This window comes from Odocoileus virginianus, chromosome 22 (genome assembly GCF_023699985.2).
Source record: "Odocoileus virginianus isolate 20LAN1187 ecotype Illinois chromosome 22, Ovbor_1.2, whole genome shotgun sequence".
NCBI classification, from domain to species: Eukaryota; Metazoa; Chordata; class Mammalia; order Artiodactyla; family Cervidae; genus Odocoileus; species Odocoileus virginianus.
This window is the reverse complement of record NC_069695.1, coordinates 5,622,810-5,638,930: the sequence shown is the minus strand read 5'-3', so window position 1 is coordinate 5,638,930 and position 16,121 is coordinate 5,622,810. Positions and strand designations below refer to the sequence as shown.

The 16,121-nt window shown below is 41.6% G+C and overlaps 1 protein-coding gene across 30 annotated transcripts in view; it reads right to left on the bottom strand.

The window, feature by feature from the left end:
* TCF4 (transcription factor 4) overlaps positions 1-16,121 on the bottom strand; it is a 377,557-nt gene that overhangs the window by 45,125 nt on the left and 316,311 nt on the right. For all 30 annotated transcript variants that reach the window (XM_020910643.2, XM_070452490.1, XM_070452497.1 and 27 more), the window contains 2 exons: positions 14,309-14,442; positions 4,528-4,660 (listed from right to left, as the gene is read on the bottom strand). In XM_020910643.2, coding sequence (XP_020766302.1) covers positions 4,528-4,660; positions 14,309-14,442 — 267 coding nt within the window. The remainder of the gene's footprint in view (positions 1-4,527; positions 4,661-14,308; positions 14,443-16,121) is intronic.

Below are 16,121 nucleotides of genomic sequence, written 5' to 3'. Positions count from 1 at the left end.
CTACTAGAAAAGCTACACACTAAAACCCATCATCTCATACAAACATGTCATTAGAAGTGAAAGTTGGAAGCCAGATTAATTCATGAACCAGATAGATATTCTAGGGTAATCTTTAGCATATGTTGTATTCAATCAATCTTTGTAGGCTGTTCCTTCAACACTGTTTGGTTTGAGGTTTAAAGACATGGTGAATACCACGCATTAGACAGGCTGGTTCAAGACTAACAAAACAATAACAGTTATTATAAGCATTACGCTAGCTGTATGCCCAATTCCCTCTGAGAAAAGAGGGTGTGTTGCTCCGAACCACAAGCGGTCACACCCCTGGAATGTACACCGATGGTATCTCCCCTGGGGGAACTGGAGTATTCTTCTTTGTGGGGAGTTGTAGAGGATTGTGTGATGCTAGGTGGGTCTCTCAATCCTTTTGAAGAGAAAAGGCTATAGGATTTTGCAAGTAGGAAGGAGCTATGGAGACAGTAGGTCCCTACTGGGTTGGCCAGAAAGCTGGTTCTGGGTTTTCCATAACATGTCACATGTACTATGCATCCATTCTCTATAGACATTTCTCCCCTCTAGAGTTGGTACCTAATAACTTCTCCCATCCCCTCCTCTGGACGCCTGCTCACAGACAGAAGCTCTGAACTGCAACGACTCTAAAGCACACCCAGATAGTGTCACACTGAGAAAGTTTTAGGAAGCAAGTTGAGAGGCTCTGACGGTGGTAACTGCTGAAGCCCTCAGACTCAGCTTCTATCCTTAACTGGCCACCCCATCAGTTAAACGACTAAGGATCTGCGGTGTGTCACATGCATTATATTTGTATCATTCCAGAGTGCATCTACCCTTCTAAGTCAGACGTGCCTGATGCACTCTAGCGTGGGCAGAAAAGCAGGGTACTACATGCTGCAAGTAAAATATCTTACTGTACAATTCTTTCAAAAATCCACGGATGAATGTGTTATTTAAAAAAAACCAAAAAACAAAAAACACCCAAAAAACCCTGTCATTAACACATTCAGAGTTGGTTTTGCCCTTCCTCAGCTTTTGGTCAAAAAATGATACTGGGCATAAAAGGGCAAAAGAAAACAAAATGAGAAACAATGACCATCCCTCCAAGTCAAACACAAGCCGTCCCAAACCTCCATGAGCATATTCCATCTCTTGAGATGCAGGGGACAGATCCAGAGGCAAGGGAGCATGTTTCCAGACGGGGCACGAACCGATGGTTCCAGATTTTACATCTCACTCCACAAGCACTGTGCTCTTCTATGATCGGTCGGGGACACTCCCTGACTGCCAGGAAGACACAGCGTAACGTGGAGCTGTGATCTTCCTCTTCCTAAGACACCGACGCCATTTATGAAAAGCCTGCATTGCCTTGCCACTTTCCACCAAGAAAACTTGAAGAATGTGATGTCCATGTGTTAGTGCTTGAACCCCATTCTTACGGCATTAGTATTGCTTACAGTCATTTTCTACAGAATCATGTGTGTAATCTCAAACATGTGTCAGGCTGTGTGTTCCCTATTTACCAATTATTTAATTAGCTCTGTTTGTTCTTTGAGATACAGGCAATGTAATATTTCTTTATTTCCTGTATTTCAGAGTGAATGAGTATATGCCAAATATTTTCAAAAGTCTACAGATGTATCCTATTAATCCATACTGTTTGTTAGGAAAGCATCACTAACATCAGAAGAGAAATCTTCTCTTCTTGTTCTACAGACATGCTGCCATCCCTGCCTTCTACCACACTCTGAAAAAATCAAACCAAAACCTAGAATTAAAGTGCAAAAAAAAAAAAAAAAATGCAAAGAAACAAGGGTGACTTGGACCCCATGCAAATATGAAGGCTTATTATTATACTTAAATTCTCCTCTGTATTTTAACTTAAGGAATTGGAGGATGTATTATTTTAAGGATGAACATTCTAGAATGTTCTCCCTTAAAGTAATCCTAAAGTAACAAGTATGTATGCAAATTAATAAAGATCTATTCCTCCAAAAAGCTGAATTACCATGTCTACTTATGTCCCGAAATGATTGTAAAGCTTTCTCACAAGTTGCTAGTAGATTTTGACAAGTACACTCATGATGGTGGAGTAATTTATGCAATAAAGTTGTTCCTAAAAAGCTTTTTCTGGGTTCCAGAAATCTCACACTTCTCTCATTGGAAAGTATAGCTCCTTTCTTATTGTCTAGACCCTCCCTCCACTTAAACAGGGCCCTCTGGTCTGTATAGTAAGCCCATCTTAACGTAGCTGGGCCCTGGATATTAGTATGCAGAAGTCACCAATTATTGCTCTACCTGCCCAGACCAAATAAAAAAGGAGGGTAGACATTCTTGTTCATCCACAAGCCAGTGATGAGCCAATCAGCTTAAGTAAGGCGAACTCTATCCCAGCTGAGACTCGCGGCCCTGCGGACCACTGGTCATGGAGGGTGATGGCATCTCATAAGATCTCTTTCTTCCCCAGTCCCTGTGACTCTTACGGGAGCTGTTTGGCAAATCACTCAACACAACTCGTTTTCAAACAGTGCCTCAGTTTGCTTTCCTCAACTCAAGCTTTTGCTCTACCTTTCTACCTTCCTAAAAAAAGAAAATTACTCAAACCACAAGCAGACAGGAAATCTGCCTTGTAAAAGGATGAATGACCGGTCATCCTTCTTTATAACGAAGACCTCATGACTGCAGAAAGGGGCTTTCCATTTGTCAAACCACACTGAAGTGAAATATGCTTTTCTCACTCTTTCAGTTCTGCACTTCTTTCTTTCTTCTTGTTTTTTGGGTCTGCCAAACTGCATTGATAGTTAGCAAAACTTCCCCACATGACCTCTGTCCATAGCTCTCCAAGGTCAAACTGACACAACGCACCGGTAGAGGCTTTGTTATGAAAAGTCACAAAAATGGAAATTACTTCCTAAATTCGCCTCTCAGTGAGACAAGGCAGTGAAAGGAAGGGCTGCTAGATGGCTCATCTCAAGTGTGAAGTATATTATTGAGTAAGCAGGAACTATATTATTTAGGCAGAATTACATTTGCAACATTTCAAAACACATCTCTTCTCTTTCATCAAAAACTCTCCCCCTCATAAGTGATTCATACCACTTCCCCAAGTTCCAGAGACTATCTAAAGAACATTTTTAAACAACTGCAAAGAGCTAAAGGGACTACTCTTCTGTCACACATTCTTATCTTTAAAATGTACAGTTAGGGACTTCCCTGGCAGTCCTGTGGTTAAGACTCCATGCTTCCAATGCAGGGGGCCAGGATCAATCTCTGATCAGGGAACTAAGACCCCACATGCTGTGTGGCTCAGCCAAAATAAATAAATAAATACACATTCCAGTCTCAGTGCATGCTCAGTCGTGTCTGATTCTTTGCGACTCCATGGACTGTAGCCTGCCAGGCTCCTCTGTCCATGGAATTTTCCAGGCAAGAATACTGGAGTGGGTTGCCATTTCCTCCTCCAGGGGATCTTCCCGACCCAGGGATCAAAACTGTGTCTTCTGTGTCTCTTGAACTGGCAGGCAGATTCTTCACCATGAGCCACTGGGAAGACCCCCAAAATAAAAAAAAAATGTACAGTTAGTGTCCTCATCACTAAACTGGACCTACAGGAAGGGATCATAAGGCTGAGTTAGTTGTGGGTTTGAGCTGGAACCAGAGTAGGTGGTGAGCAGAGGAAGTCTGAGGTTTTGAGAAGACTCTGCAGCATCAGACTGTGCCTCTCATCTGAAGGACAAGGTTGTCGAAGGCAGAATCAGAAGGTGGTGGCTGCCTCCCCGCACGGGCAGCCTACCGAGCTCTTCCCTCGAGAGAAGAGTGTTGGCAGGGTAACCATGCATGCTGGGGAGAGGACCCAACAAACATCACAAAAACTCAGAGATGATGGCTCCGTTTATTTGACAGGACGCTCTGCTTGGGTCTTGACTCATTAGTAATTTTGCTGACAAAAAGCAGCAAGTAAATTCTGGCTCACTGACGCCCAGCCATCTCCTCTCCCAACACTTCTTCCTGTCTGGAGGATTCCATAATGCCACATCCTCCAGAAGGTAAAACTATCTAGTTCTTAATAACTATGTCTGAACATCACATGAACTAGTTTCCAGAAGACAGTGGTGTATGACGGTTAAAAGCTTAGCATGGTGACTGGAATTTGAGAATGGTCAGTAACTCCTATTAAGAGCTATTATGCCTTCTATTTTACTAACTTTCAAAGGCTCCTCTTAGAAGAGGTCACTTCATTAGCTGTTTGAGAGTATGAGAAGCCCATGGTGGTCTATTCAAACCTGGCTCAATCTAATCACTCACAGTGGAGACAGGCAGCCAAAAAGCAGTGTCTTAGGACAAAAAGAGATTACAGGCAAGATGATGATGACTTCTGCTTAGCTCATTTGTCCATGTGATAAACATTCACAGCTCGATTACTGTTCAGTGACAGGGTTGGGGGGAGAAGAAGTCCTTGACGATTAAACCCTGACACTGGTTGTCAGCATCAGAATCGGCGTTCCCATGACTCACCCATTATACTGTCTGTCCCGTTGGCAGGAGGTGTACACGATGAGGTGCTGTAATGGTTGGTACCACTACGGTGGAAAGTGGACATCGGAGGAAGACTAGAATTGATGTCTGCTGAGGAGTGTGATGGATAGCCCTGTGGCAAGAAGCAGAAAAAGGAGGCCATATTCAATCACAAAATATTTAGTGGCTCAGTTTTCCAATACTTCTTTCAGAAGTCTTCATTTTACAGTGGAGACAGCCCTCGGAATTTCAAAATATCCAAGAATACATCTTGCTTAGATCTGACAACTTTCATTTTTCAAGTAATAAAATACAAAGACGTAGTTGGCTTGGGTTTGCATCAAAGCTAGAGGAATATAATGTCAGTGCTAAATCTTGAGAAATGGTCACCACCTCTAAATACGAAAATGATTCCTTAAAAGCAGGTCTGGGACTTTAGCAACAATAAAAGACCATCACTACTGTTATTCTTCGGTACAGCCTATTGATCAGGTAAGAAAGAGCCCATAATGTAATGAATAAAACACCAGCATGACCCGCAGGGTTCACAGCACACTTTATCCTGATCTTCTGAAAACTAACTGGCCAAGAATAACCAGTCTCAAATCTTCTTCCCGACCAACTGGATCATCCTCCTGAACTCCAGCAACAACAAAATGGTAAATGAAAAACTTAAAAAGCAGTTTAACGACTGAATATCTCTCTACAGTATCAATATGTATAAAGTCTTATGTCAAAGACTATGCTGAAGTACACTGGAACAAATGAACTGAGAATAACTTATTTTTTGTCCTTCCTTATAGGTTCTCTCCCTTAGCAATTCACCATAGAGTTGACCACGAGAAAGAATATCCTCTTTCACAGAATGCGTTCAGGCTTAGCTCTGGGTATGACTCTCATACTAGCTGCTATCTGGCATCTCACAAGTGCCTGGAAGGTGACACATGAGTTGCTCCCCAACCACCTGCCTCCTGTCCAAGGCGGAGACCAGTAAGAGGAACATGGTTATTTACAAAAAGCATAGTTATTCACAAAATGGAGCTATTTTCTTTTGCAAGTTAAAGTATCTTAAAAAGTAAAGCTCACAGGTATTTGACTATATGACGGACATGTAAAGGAAAAATATTTAAGTTGAAATATACTTTTTCCTTGTATGTCATGTATTAATGGGCTATGCATCTTTAGTACAGCACTACTGGAGAGTCTGTCGAAATCAGAGTTTGGATAGGATGCTGAAAGTCAGGGGCACTTAAAGCCCAGCATCTGGACATGAGACATGGACCCCCTGTCTCACAGGACCCCTATTTACTTGGTGGGGCCCATCCTGGGCTCAGCCTCTCCCTTGAGGGCCCCTTTCTGCTTCCAGCCCCTTCACAATCTCTCCTCCCTGACGCTGCATTTACATTCTGCGCTGTGCTGCTGTCGTCTTCTTCAGTTGCTGTCATGTGGGGACTCTTTTGCAAATAGACTTGGAGCTCACCAGGCTCTGAGATTTCCCATGCAAGAATACTGGAGTGGGTGGCCATTCCCTCCTCCAGGGGATCTTCCCTGAAATGCTGCTTTTCCAGGCTTCCTCTTTCAAGAGCATTTCCACCTAAACTGAAACGCTTCAAGAGGGCGTTTCTGCCTCTGTGCCTCTCACAACTTGTGGCTGAGTGCTGAACATACTCATCCTATGAGCAGCTCAAAGAACAACTGGTTACCAGTTGGTGGTGGTGGTTTAGTCACTAAGTCATGTCCAAATTTTGCGACCCCCGTGGACTGTAGCCTAACAGGCTTCTCTGTCCACGGGATTTCCCAGGCAAGCATACTGACTGGAGTGGGTTGCCAGTTCCTTCTCCAGGAGATCTTCCTGACTCAGGGATCAAACCTGGGTCTCCTGCATTGAGGGCGAATGCTTTACCAATTGAGCCATCAGGGACCAGCTAGTGTTTAATAAATAATGGACTGAAATACTACTTATTTGAGAGGCAACTAAAGAGTCCAGAAAATAAATCTGTATTCCAGAGTCAGGTCTGCCAGTGACATGGCTGATGCCTTTGAAAATATTACCTCTGCACACCCCAAATAGTCCAAAAAAAAGGTCAACTTCAGTGAGATAGTTGGGATGATGCCTTAAAACATTTCCAAGTTCCCAAGAATGCCTTTCAAACTTATAAATTTCTTGGATCTCTTTGCTTGACCAAAAATTCCTTAGGCCACCTGTTAAACTCATTTCTACTTGGCACTTCCAGAAAACCTCAACTAGTCCATGAAATTTTCTCCAAAGGATAATAAAGTGAGCCCATTACACAGTACAACTGACCTAAAAAACTGGATAAGCCATGGAAGACCAAACTTAGAAGAGCTATTTTTGCTTAAGAACTAAAGACTATAATAATGTGGAAAAAAGAAACAAACTATGGAAAAAGAGAAAGAAACAGAAAAAAGATTGTTTGATTTCATTTTTACACAGTCCTAGACCATGCTGAATTTCTGAAGAATAGAGAAACTGGATAAACCAGCCCCAAGTTTTCAAAAATCAAAACAGAGGAAAAGAATTTTGAAAAATATTTAAATAACTATAATAATGAGAGGATGAGACAGGAAAAAGATTATCGTATCAGAAGGAATTTTTAGACCCTTTTACTTTGGTATAAAATGGAGTAACCCTTTGTCAAATGTCAGGATTTCACAAAGGGTTACTCCTAAATTCAGAGACTAAAAAGGAAAGTTCTTCCCCATAGACTTTAGTGGGGAAACCAATGCAATTCACGTAAATTAGTTATTTTTAGAGACTCACAGAAAATTAGATGCTGAAATAAGTTAATGAGATTTATAACTAGATTATTTTACAAGGCAAAGGATCTTGACAACTACTGTCACTCAAAGACGTAATAAATACACCACAGAGATTATTAGTGATATGTGAATAATGTCTCTTTTAGAGTATTTAGGGATCAACTATAAGAGGTCTCATTAGTCTTTCTTACTCCAGCTATTAATAATATCTGCCCTGCCTGCCACAAAGGCAAAGGCAAACGGAAGTATGACAGAGTGCTACGGTTCTGTGTGTGCTCGGCCGTGTCTGACTCTTTTGCGACCCTGTGCCGCCAGGCACCTCTGTCCATGGGATTTCCCAGGCAAGAACACTGGAGTGGGGCAACATTTCCTCCTCCAGGGAATCTTCCCAACAGAGGGATCAAACCCAAGTGTCTTGCATCTCCTGCACTGGCAGGCGGATTCTCTACCACTAGCGCCATCTGGAAAGCCCCAGGTGTTAAGGTTTTACACGTCCACTATTTATTTATTTTTACCTGATACCCAATTATAGTGTATGTGGAGTCTATTGACAGAGTTAAGTGTTGGAAATGTTTCCGTGAGTGATTTTTTTTATTAAATGATGAGTTGATCATTCAAAGATTAGAAAATATGGTCACTGTTAGCATATACTAATAATAAAGTCAAATTTTGTGCTAGGGCAGCATTTCACACGGAGAAGGCAATGGCACCCCACTCCAGCACTCTTGCCTGGAAAATCCCATGGACGGAGGAGCCTGGTGCGCAGCAGTCCATGGGGTCACCAAGAGTCGGACACGACTGTGCGACTTCACTTGCACTTTCATGCACTGGAGAAGGAAATGGCAACCCACTCCAGTGTTCTTGCCTGGAGAATCCCAGGGACGGGGGAGCCTGGTGGGCTGCCGTCTATGGGGTCGCCCAGAGTCAGACACGACTGAAGTGACTTAGCAGCAGCAGCAGCAGCAGCATTTCACAATCTTGGCACTGTTGGTCTTTCATGCCAGAGCATTCTTTGCCTGGCAGGGATTGGTGTGTGTTTGGGGAGCTTTTCTTATCAATCGTAGTATGTTTCCTGAATCCTTGGCCTCGATACACTGGATTATTCCAGTACCACCTACAGGCACCCCCTGGCCCCAGGTTCTAACACCCCAAAATATCTCCAGACATTACCAAATGTTTCCTGTGGGGCAAAATCACCCCCCCAGTGAGAATCACTAGAGCAAGGGTTTAGGTTACAAACAATAGAAGACAACAGAACTTCCTTCATAGTAAAATTCCAGACTCCCAGGACTATTTTACTCTGTGGTACAGAGACTGATCCTAACCCATGCCAGACTGCAGGGACTCTATCCTATTTTTAAAAAGAATTCTGCCAAGTCATTCCAAACCTAAATCTTCTACAACAGCTCCTTCCAAAGTGTAACCACAAACTGCATTCTTCAGGGTGATTTTGTACGTGTATCTGTGACATAGTAGTGATTAGCTGTGGGATTGCTGTCAAGGTTGAAACTGTAAAGGGGGTTTAAAGAATCACCACCAGTGACTTGACAGCTGCTACTGTTGTATTTGGGTTTTAAGCTTTGTAATCACACATTCTATTATAACATACGAGAAAGTGATAAAGGCAATCATGTTTCTAAAATGTTTACCTTCAGCAAGACATACTAATTTGGCCAAATTATACCCAAAATAATCCAAGGAAAGCTTTCCTCTTTTTTCTCAAACTATTGCTTTGTTCAGTATGAAACTGGGTAAAAGCTACAGATGAAAAATTTAAGGAACCATCATTACTTTCAAGCAAAAGGGCACTAACTGCATACCGTATACGCAAATGATTCTCAATCAGAACAGATTTTTAAAAGTCACTTCAGCAAGAGGTTTTCTAATAAATACTGAAATCACAATGATTACTAGGTATCATAATAGTTCCCCTATCAGTGAGAAAATTCATCAGGACCCATTACCAGAGGCCTAATTTGTTTCTCCTTTTGAAAAATAAACCCCCTCATATCCAAGATATGCTAATTGTTGGTGTTAAGAATGAAAACTGTTTTGCGATGGATAAATGACATTATACACACAGAACCTGATACAACCTATCGGGTTACTCCTTCAAAACGATCTTTCTTCCTGGTTGATAACATTGTTTAGGTTCAAGAAATTTTTTCTAAAAGGGTATAATTGGTTTCCATTTTAAAAACCACATTTTCTGTGCTGTTGAGCACATTTTCAACATGCTTCCTCCATGCAGTGAACTTGACTGGAATAAAAATAAAACCATTTAAGTCAAAGTTCTAGAGCATGATAGGGAAAGCAATAAATACAGGAGTGAAGAAAAACAAATGCCTAATGGAAATTCCAACATATTAGTACAGTGCCAAAATCTTTTATTTGTAAACCAAAATTTTCCTTGATTGCAGGACACATACAATTTCGATCATGTGTTCTCCAGAGAAGTGCAAAATGATGATGGTGAAATAAAAGTTTTAACCAAGAAGAAATTCTAGTATAGTAATAAGTGCTATTTGTTTGAGATTTCACGCTAATAACTCTAAGTAAGAGGTGGAAGAAGAAGAAATTTGAAAGTAAATCATCTGCTATTTATTGAAAATGGGCTGAAATTTGAGCTAGCTTGTGATTTCCACATTCAAAGTTGGGAGATGACAGAAAAAGGCCAATTCCACCTTCATCTTCTGTCTCTCATTCGAGGATAAGCTCATGGATCCTCACCTTGTCTCTGTGACCAGGACTATCCATTAATAAATAGATATTTTCAAGGATATCTGAACTCTTCTGGAATGTTTTCGGTCATCAAAATAGGATATAAGTCATCTTTTCCCTATCTCTGGTGACTGACCAAAATAGAACAAAGACCACAGAAACCAAGAAAGTACTATCTCCTATATTAGGACAGAGAAAGAAGCATAAATCTGGGTATTAGAAGAAAAAAGGGCAGATCACAAGATGAGGAGTAGTAGTATAAGCACATACAGATGACACCACCCTAAAGGCAGAAAATGAAGAGGAACTGAAGAGCCTCTTAATGACAGTGAAAGAGGAGAGTAAAAAGCTGTTTTAGAACTCAACATTCAAAAAACTAAGATCATGGCATCCAGTCTCATCACTTTGTGGTAAATAGACAGAGAAAAACTGTAACAGTGATAGACTTTATTTTCTTGGGCTCCAATATCACTACAGATGGTGACTACAGGCATTAAAAGATGCTTGCTCCTTGGAAGAAAGCTATGACAAACCTAGACAGCGTATTAAAAAGCAGAGACATCATTTTGCTAATAAAGATCTACATAGTCAAAGCTATGGTTTGTCCAGTAGTCATGCACGGATGCAGAGAAAGCAATGGCACCCCACACCAGTACTCCTGCCTGGAAAATCCCAAGGACGGAAGAGCCTGGTAGGCTGCAGTCCATGGGGTCGCGAACAGTCGGACACGACTGAGCGACTTCACTTTCATACAGCAGAGAAGGAAATGGCAGCCCACTGCCTGGAGAATCCCAGGGACGGGGGAGCCTGGTGGGCTGCCCGTCTGGGGGTCTCACACAGTTGGACACGACTGAAGGGACGTAGCAGCAGCAGCAGCAGCAGCATGTATGGACGTGAGAGCTGGATGACAAAGAAAGCTGAGCGCCAAAAAACTAATGCTTTCGAACTGTGGTGCTGGAGAAGACTCTTCAGAGTCCCCTGGACAGCAAGGAGATCAAACCAGTCAATCCCAAAGGAAATCAACTCTGAATATTCACTGAAAGGACTGATGCTGAACCTGAAGCTTCAATACTTTGGCTACCTGATGTGAAGAACTGACTCATTGGAAAAGACCCTGATGCTGGGAAAGATTGAGGGCAGGAGGAGAAGGGGGCGACAAAGGATGAGATGGTTGGATGGTTGGATGGATGAAGTGGTTGAACAACTAACTTAACGGACATGAGTTTGGGCAAACACCGGGAGATACGGAGGGACAGGGAAACCTGGCATGCTGCAGTCCATGGGGTCGCAAAGAGTAAGACACGACTGAGTGACTGAACAACAATATAAGTACGACTAAGAATCACTGGATCTGCTACAGTCTCCCATTTGGAGGACTAGCGGTTCATACATTTTCAAATCTATTTTACTGCACAAGAGACTTGGTCGCATATTGTCTGCCTCCCAATCCTAATGGACGGAGGTTCGTGACATTGTACAGGCGGCAGGAGTCAATGCCATCCTCAAGAAAAAGAAATGAAAAATGGCAAAATGGTTGTCTGAGGAGGCTTACAAATAGCTGTGAAAAGAAGAGAAGCGAAAGGCAAAGGAGAAAAGGAAAGATATCCCATTTGAATGCAGAGTTCCAAAGAAGAGCAAGGAGAGATCAGAAAGCCATCCTCAAAATGATCAATGCATATAAATAGAGGAGAACAATAGAATGGGAAAGACTAGAGATCTCTTAAAGAAAATTAGAGATACCAAGGGAACATTTCATGCAAAGATGAGCACAATAAAGGACAGAAATGGTATGGACCTAACAGAAGCAGAAGATATTAAGAAGAGGTGGCAAGAATACACAGAAGAAATGTACAAAAAAGATCTTCACGACCCAGATAATCACAGTGGTGTGATCACTCACCTAGATCCAGACATCCTGAAATGTGAAGTCAAGTGGGCCTTAGGAAGCATCACTATGAACAAAGCTAGTGGAGGTGATGGAATTGCAGTTGAGCTATTTCAAATCCTCAAAGATGATGCTGTGAAAGTGCTGCACCCAATATGCCAGCAAATTTGGAAAACTCAGCAGTGACCACAGGACTGGAAAAGGTCAGTGTTCATTCCAATCCCAAAGAAAGGCAATGCCAAAGAATGCTCAAACTACTGCAAACTGCACTCATCTCACACACTAGGCAAAGTAAAGCTCAAAATTCTCCAAGCCAGGCTTCAACACTACAGGAACCGTGAACTTCCAGATGTTGAAGCTGGTTTTAGCAAAGGCAGAGGAATCAGATATCAAATTGCCAACATCCGCTGGATCATGGAATAAAGCAAGAGAGTTCCAGAAAAACATCTATTTCTGCTTTATTGACTATGCCAAAGTCTTTGACTGTGTGGATCACAACAAACTGTGGAAAATTCTTAAAGAGATGGGAATACCAGACCACCTGACCTCCCTCTTGAGAAACCTGTATGCAGGTCAGGAAGCAACAGTTATAACTGGACATGGAACAACAGACTGGTTCCAAATAGGAAAAGGAGTATGTCAAGGCTGTATATTGTCACCCTGCTTATTTAACTTATATGCAGAGTACATCATGAGAAATGCTGGGCTGGATGAAGCAGAAGCTGGAATCAAGACTGCTGGGAGAAATACCAGCTATGCAGATGACACCACCCCTATGGAAGAAAGCGAAGAACTAAAGAGCCTCTTGATGAAAGTTAAAGAGGAGAGTGAAAACGCTGATTTAAAACTCAACATTCAGAAAACTAAGATCATGGCATCTGGTCCCATCACTTCAAGGGAAATAGATGGGGAAACAGTGGAAAACAGTGGCTGGCTTTATTTTTGGGGGCTCCAAAATCACTGCAGATGGTCACTGCAGCCATGAAATTAAATTTGCTCCTTGGAAGAGAAGTTATGACCAACCCAGACAGCATATTAAAAAGCAGAGACATTACTTTGCTAACAAAAGTCCGTCTAGTCAAAGCTATGGTTTTTCCAGTAGTCATGTATGGTGAGAGTTGGACCATAAAGAAAGCTGAGTGCTGAAGAATTGATGCTTTTGAACTGTGGTGTTGGAGAAGACTCTTGAGAGTCCCTTGGACTGCAAGGAGATCCAACCAGTCCATCCTAAAGGAAATCAGTCCTGAATATTCATTGGAAGGACTGATGCTGAAGCTGAAACTCCAATACTTTGGCCACCTGATGCAAAGAACTGGCTCACTGGAAAAGACCACAATGCTGGGAAACATTGAAGGCAGCAGCAGAAGGGGACGACAGAGGATGAGATGGTTGGATGGCATCACCAACTCAATGGACATGAGTTTGGGTAAGCTCTGGGAGTTGGTGATGGACAGGGAGGCCTGGTGTGCTGCAGTCCATGGGGTCACAGAGTCGACACGACTGAGCTGAGCCAAGACCTAACACATGACCCAAAAGCAGTTTTCCCTTCACTTAGTGATAGGCTTAATTTCTTCAGTAGGTTCTGGGATGTGGTAAATTTTGAGACTAGAAAAACACCTGATGCCCTGTTTCCTCCAGAATAAAGAGACATACTAGGATGGATGAGTGTAGCATGATGGGCAGAATGGCAACTTTAGTCATAAAAGAAAGAGACCATTCTCTTTAGCCCAGCAGTTTTCAACAGGGGTGAAAGTAAAAGAGTATCAAGGAGATGCTGGAGGGTGTGGAAGTGAAAATAAAAGACTGAAAATTGGGAATCTGATCCAAATACAAACCCTCTGGTTGCTGTAACTGATGGGAGTGTAGAGGAGACATGAAGGCTCTCCTTTAGGTGTGGCACGATAGTTCAAAGCTGTCATCGGCTACAAAAGCTGGTCAGGTGAAATGGAAATACCCTTGGGAGATGTACATTACCTAATTCACAGTCTACTGACTGGCTATGCCCCCTGCAGCATATCCTTCAAAACTACAGATAGTAACCCCTGCCTTAGAAAAACAAACAAAAAAAACTACAAAACATCAAAAACCAAGGAACCACCACAGCTAAAGTGCTGCAACTCAAATACAGTATGTATTTATGTACTGAAGGAAACTGACATCATGATAAAGAAAGCACAGAACAAAATTCAATCAGCAGAACAGGGTACAACACAGAGAGCCTGGTGGGCTTACAAAAGTGGTCTGCGTATGTCTTTGATCCCAGAAACAAGACTGTCAGAGGGCGTGTGCCATTTTTATGTCCATTGACAGAGTCCGCGTGTACATGCATGAGAAGACAGGAGGAGACTTAATAACGAGCCGTACCATCCCCCTTACCACGTGAGTCTGCCTTACCAAACGTTCGTGTGGATGCAGGCTGCAGTAGCTGCTAGACTGTGGAATATGAGAAGAATTGCCCAACATCCCTCCGTAGCCAGGCTGATTCATCCCACTGGAGGAGCTCCAAGGGTCACTGCTGTGATGGCCATCTGTAAAGGACAGAGAAAACCATGACTTTTTCGAGGCACTCAGCCTTGTCTTATAGACTAGGGCCTTTTCATATCCCCCGAAACAACTGCCTATTGTACATTCATCTTTGTGTTGGTGAGCTGACTATAGAAGACCACCTCATGATACTTCTCCAAGTGGCTCTATATTGCCAAACAAATATAAATATTTAACACAGTTAAAGGGTTCCTAGTAAAAACTCAACTGTAAAAGAACAGAACATATTTCTCCATAGAATTATGTCAAGACAGCAAGGTAGCTAATGCTAAAGAAAACATTTCTCAGATGTCTCCTGACATTTTTCTTCCTATGAAAATCAGTGAAAAAATTTAACTGTTCCTGAATTTTGGGGTCAAAATAACACCTTTGAGATAATACACAGATGGCCAGTTTACAAGTTTTGAGAGCATATAAAGAAATAAGTAATAATGAGAAAGAGTATCTCTGACTTCAGAGATTGGGTTTCATTTTGTGACATAGAGTAGATGGAATTAAAGTTGGAATTACATTATGGGATGTAATAATTAAGGAAGAATAGTCTCAAGTACATAGCTCTGAGTGTGTGTCTTTTTTCTGAATGTTTATATTTTGATATATAGTTATATAGCTAACTTAAGTCTTCAGTAGCAATCAAAAGGGTACACACATAAGGTGGTATCTACATTACAGACAATTTTGAAAGCCTCTGGATTTTTATAAAACTATGAGTAAAAAAGAAGTTTAAAATGATATTAAAATTATATGAAATATATTTTAATATCAAGCTGATTTTCTATTAACACCACATTAAAAATATTCCTACAGATTTTTTTTCACTCTCCAGGCCCAGAGGCCTCAAAGTCACTGTTAAGTTTGCTTCCCTTGGTCTGGGTTCCTTAAATTAAGGGTGCAGAGGATCTCTGTTACCGCTCAATTCAGTTTTTTTTTCCTTCAGTAGTTTAACTAAAATAATTAAATGCCAGATGTATACAAGATGTATACAACATAAGAGTTTTAACTAAAAGATGGAGGCTGAAGTTACAAATAAGAGGTCACACAATAGTGAATTTAAAACATGCTACTGACATGCGTGCGTGCTCAGTCATGACTGACTCTTTGCAACCCCACGGAATATAGCCAGGCAAGTTCCTCCATCCATGGGATTCTCCAGGCAAGAATCAAACCCATGTCTCTTATGTCTCCTGTTTTGGTAGGCAGATTTGTTCCCACTGAGACACCTGGGAAGCCTATGCCATTGACAGTCTCTGAATCTCTTTCATCTAAACTACATTTTCTTCAAGACCTGAATTCTCAGGGTATCGGAGACTGTCACTGAAGGAAGCCATGTGAAATGGGATTACAATGCACTGTTTTTGTGACCATCATGTAAAAACATATGACTTTTAAAAAGTAACTATTCATGGACTTTGGATTTAGCTCGGAAATTGTGAAAGTGTAGATGTCATCTTAAATTCAAACATGAAGTCTAAGAAAAACGAACACTTCAGAGAGATGACATGCATGGCAAATAAATTGAGAATATCTATCATTGAACAAGAGTCTCCTGAAACATTTTGACAGGATGCACTATATGGAAATACATTTAGGATTTGTTAACACAGACACTCTACTCAATGCAGACTTACAAAAATACACATTTTACATAAATTATGCTTTTCAC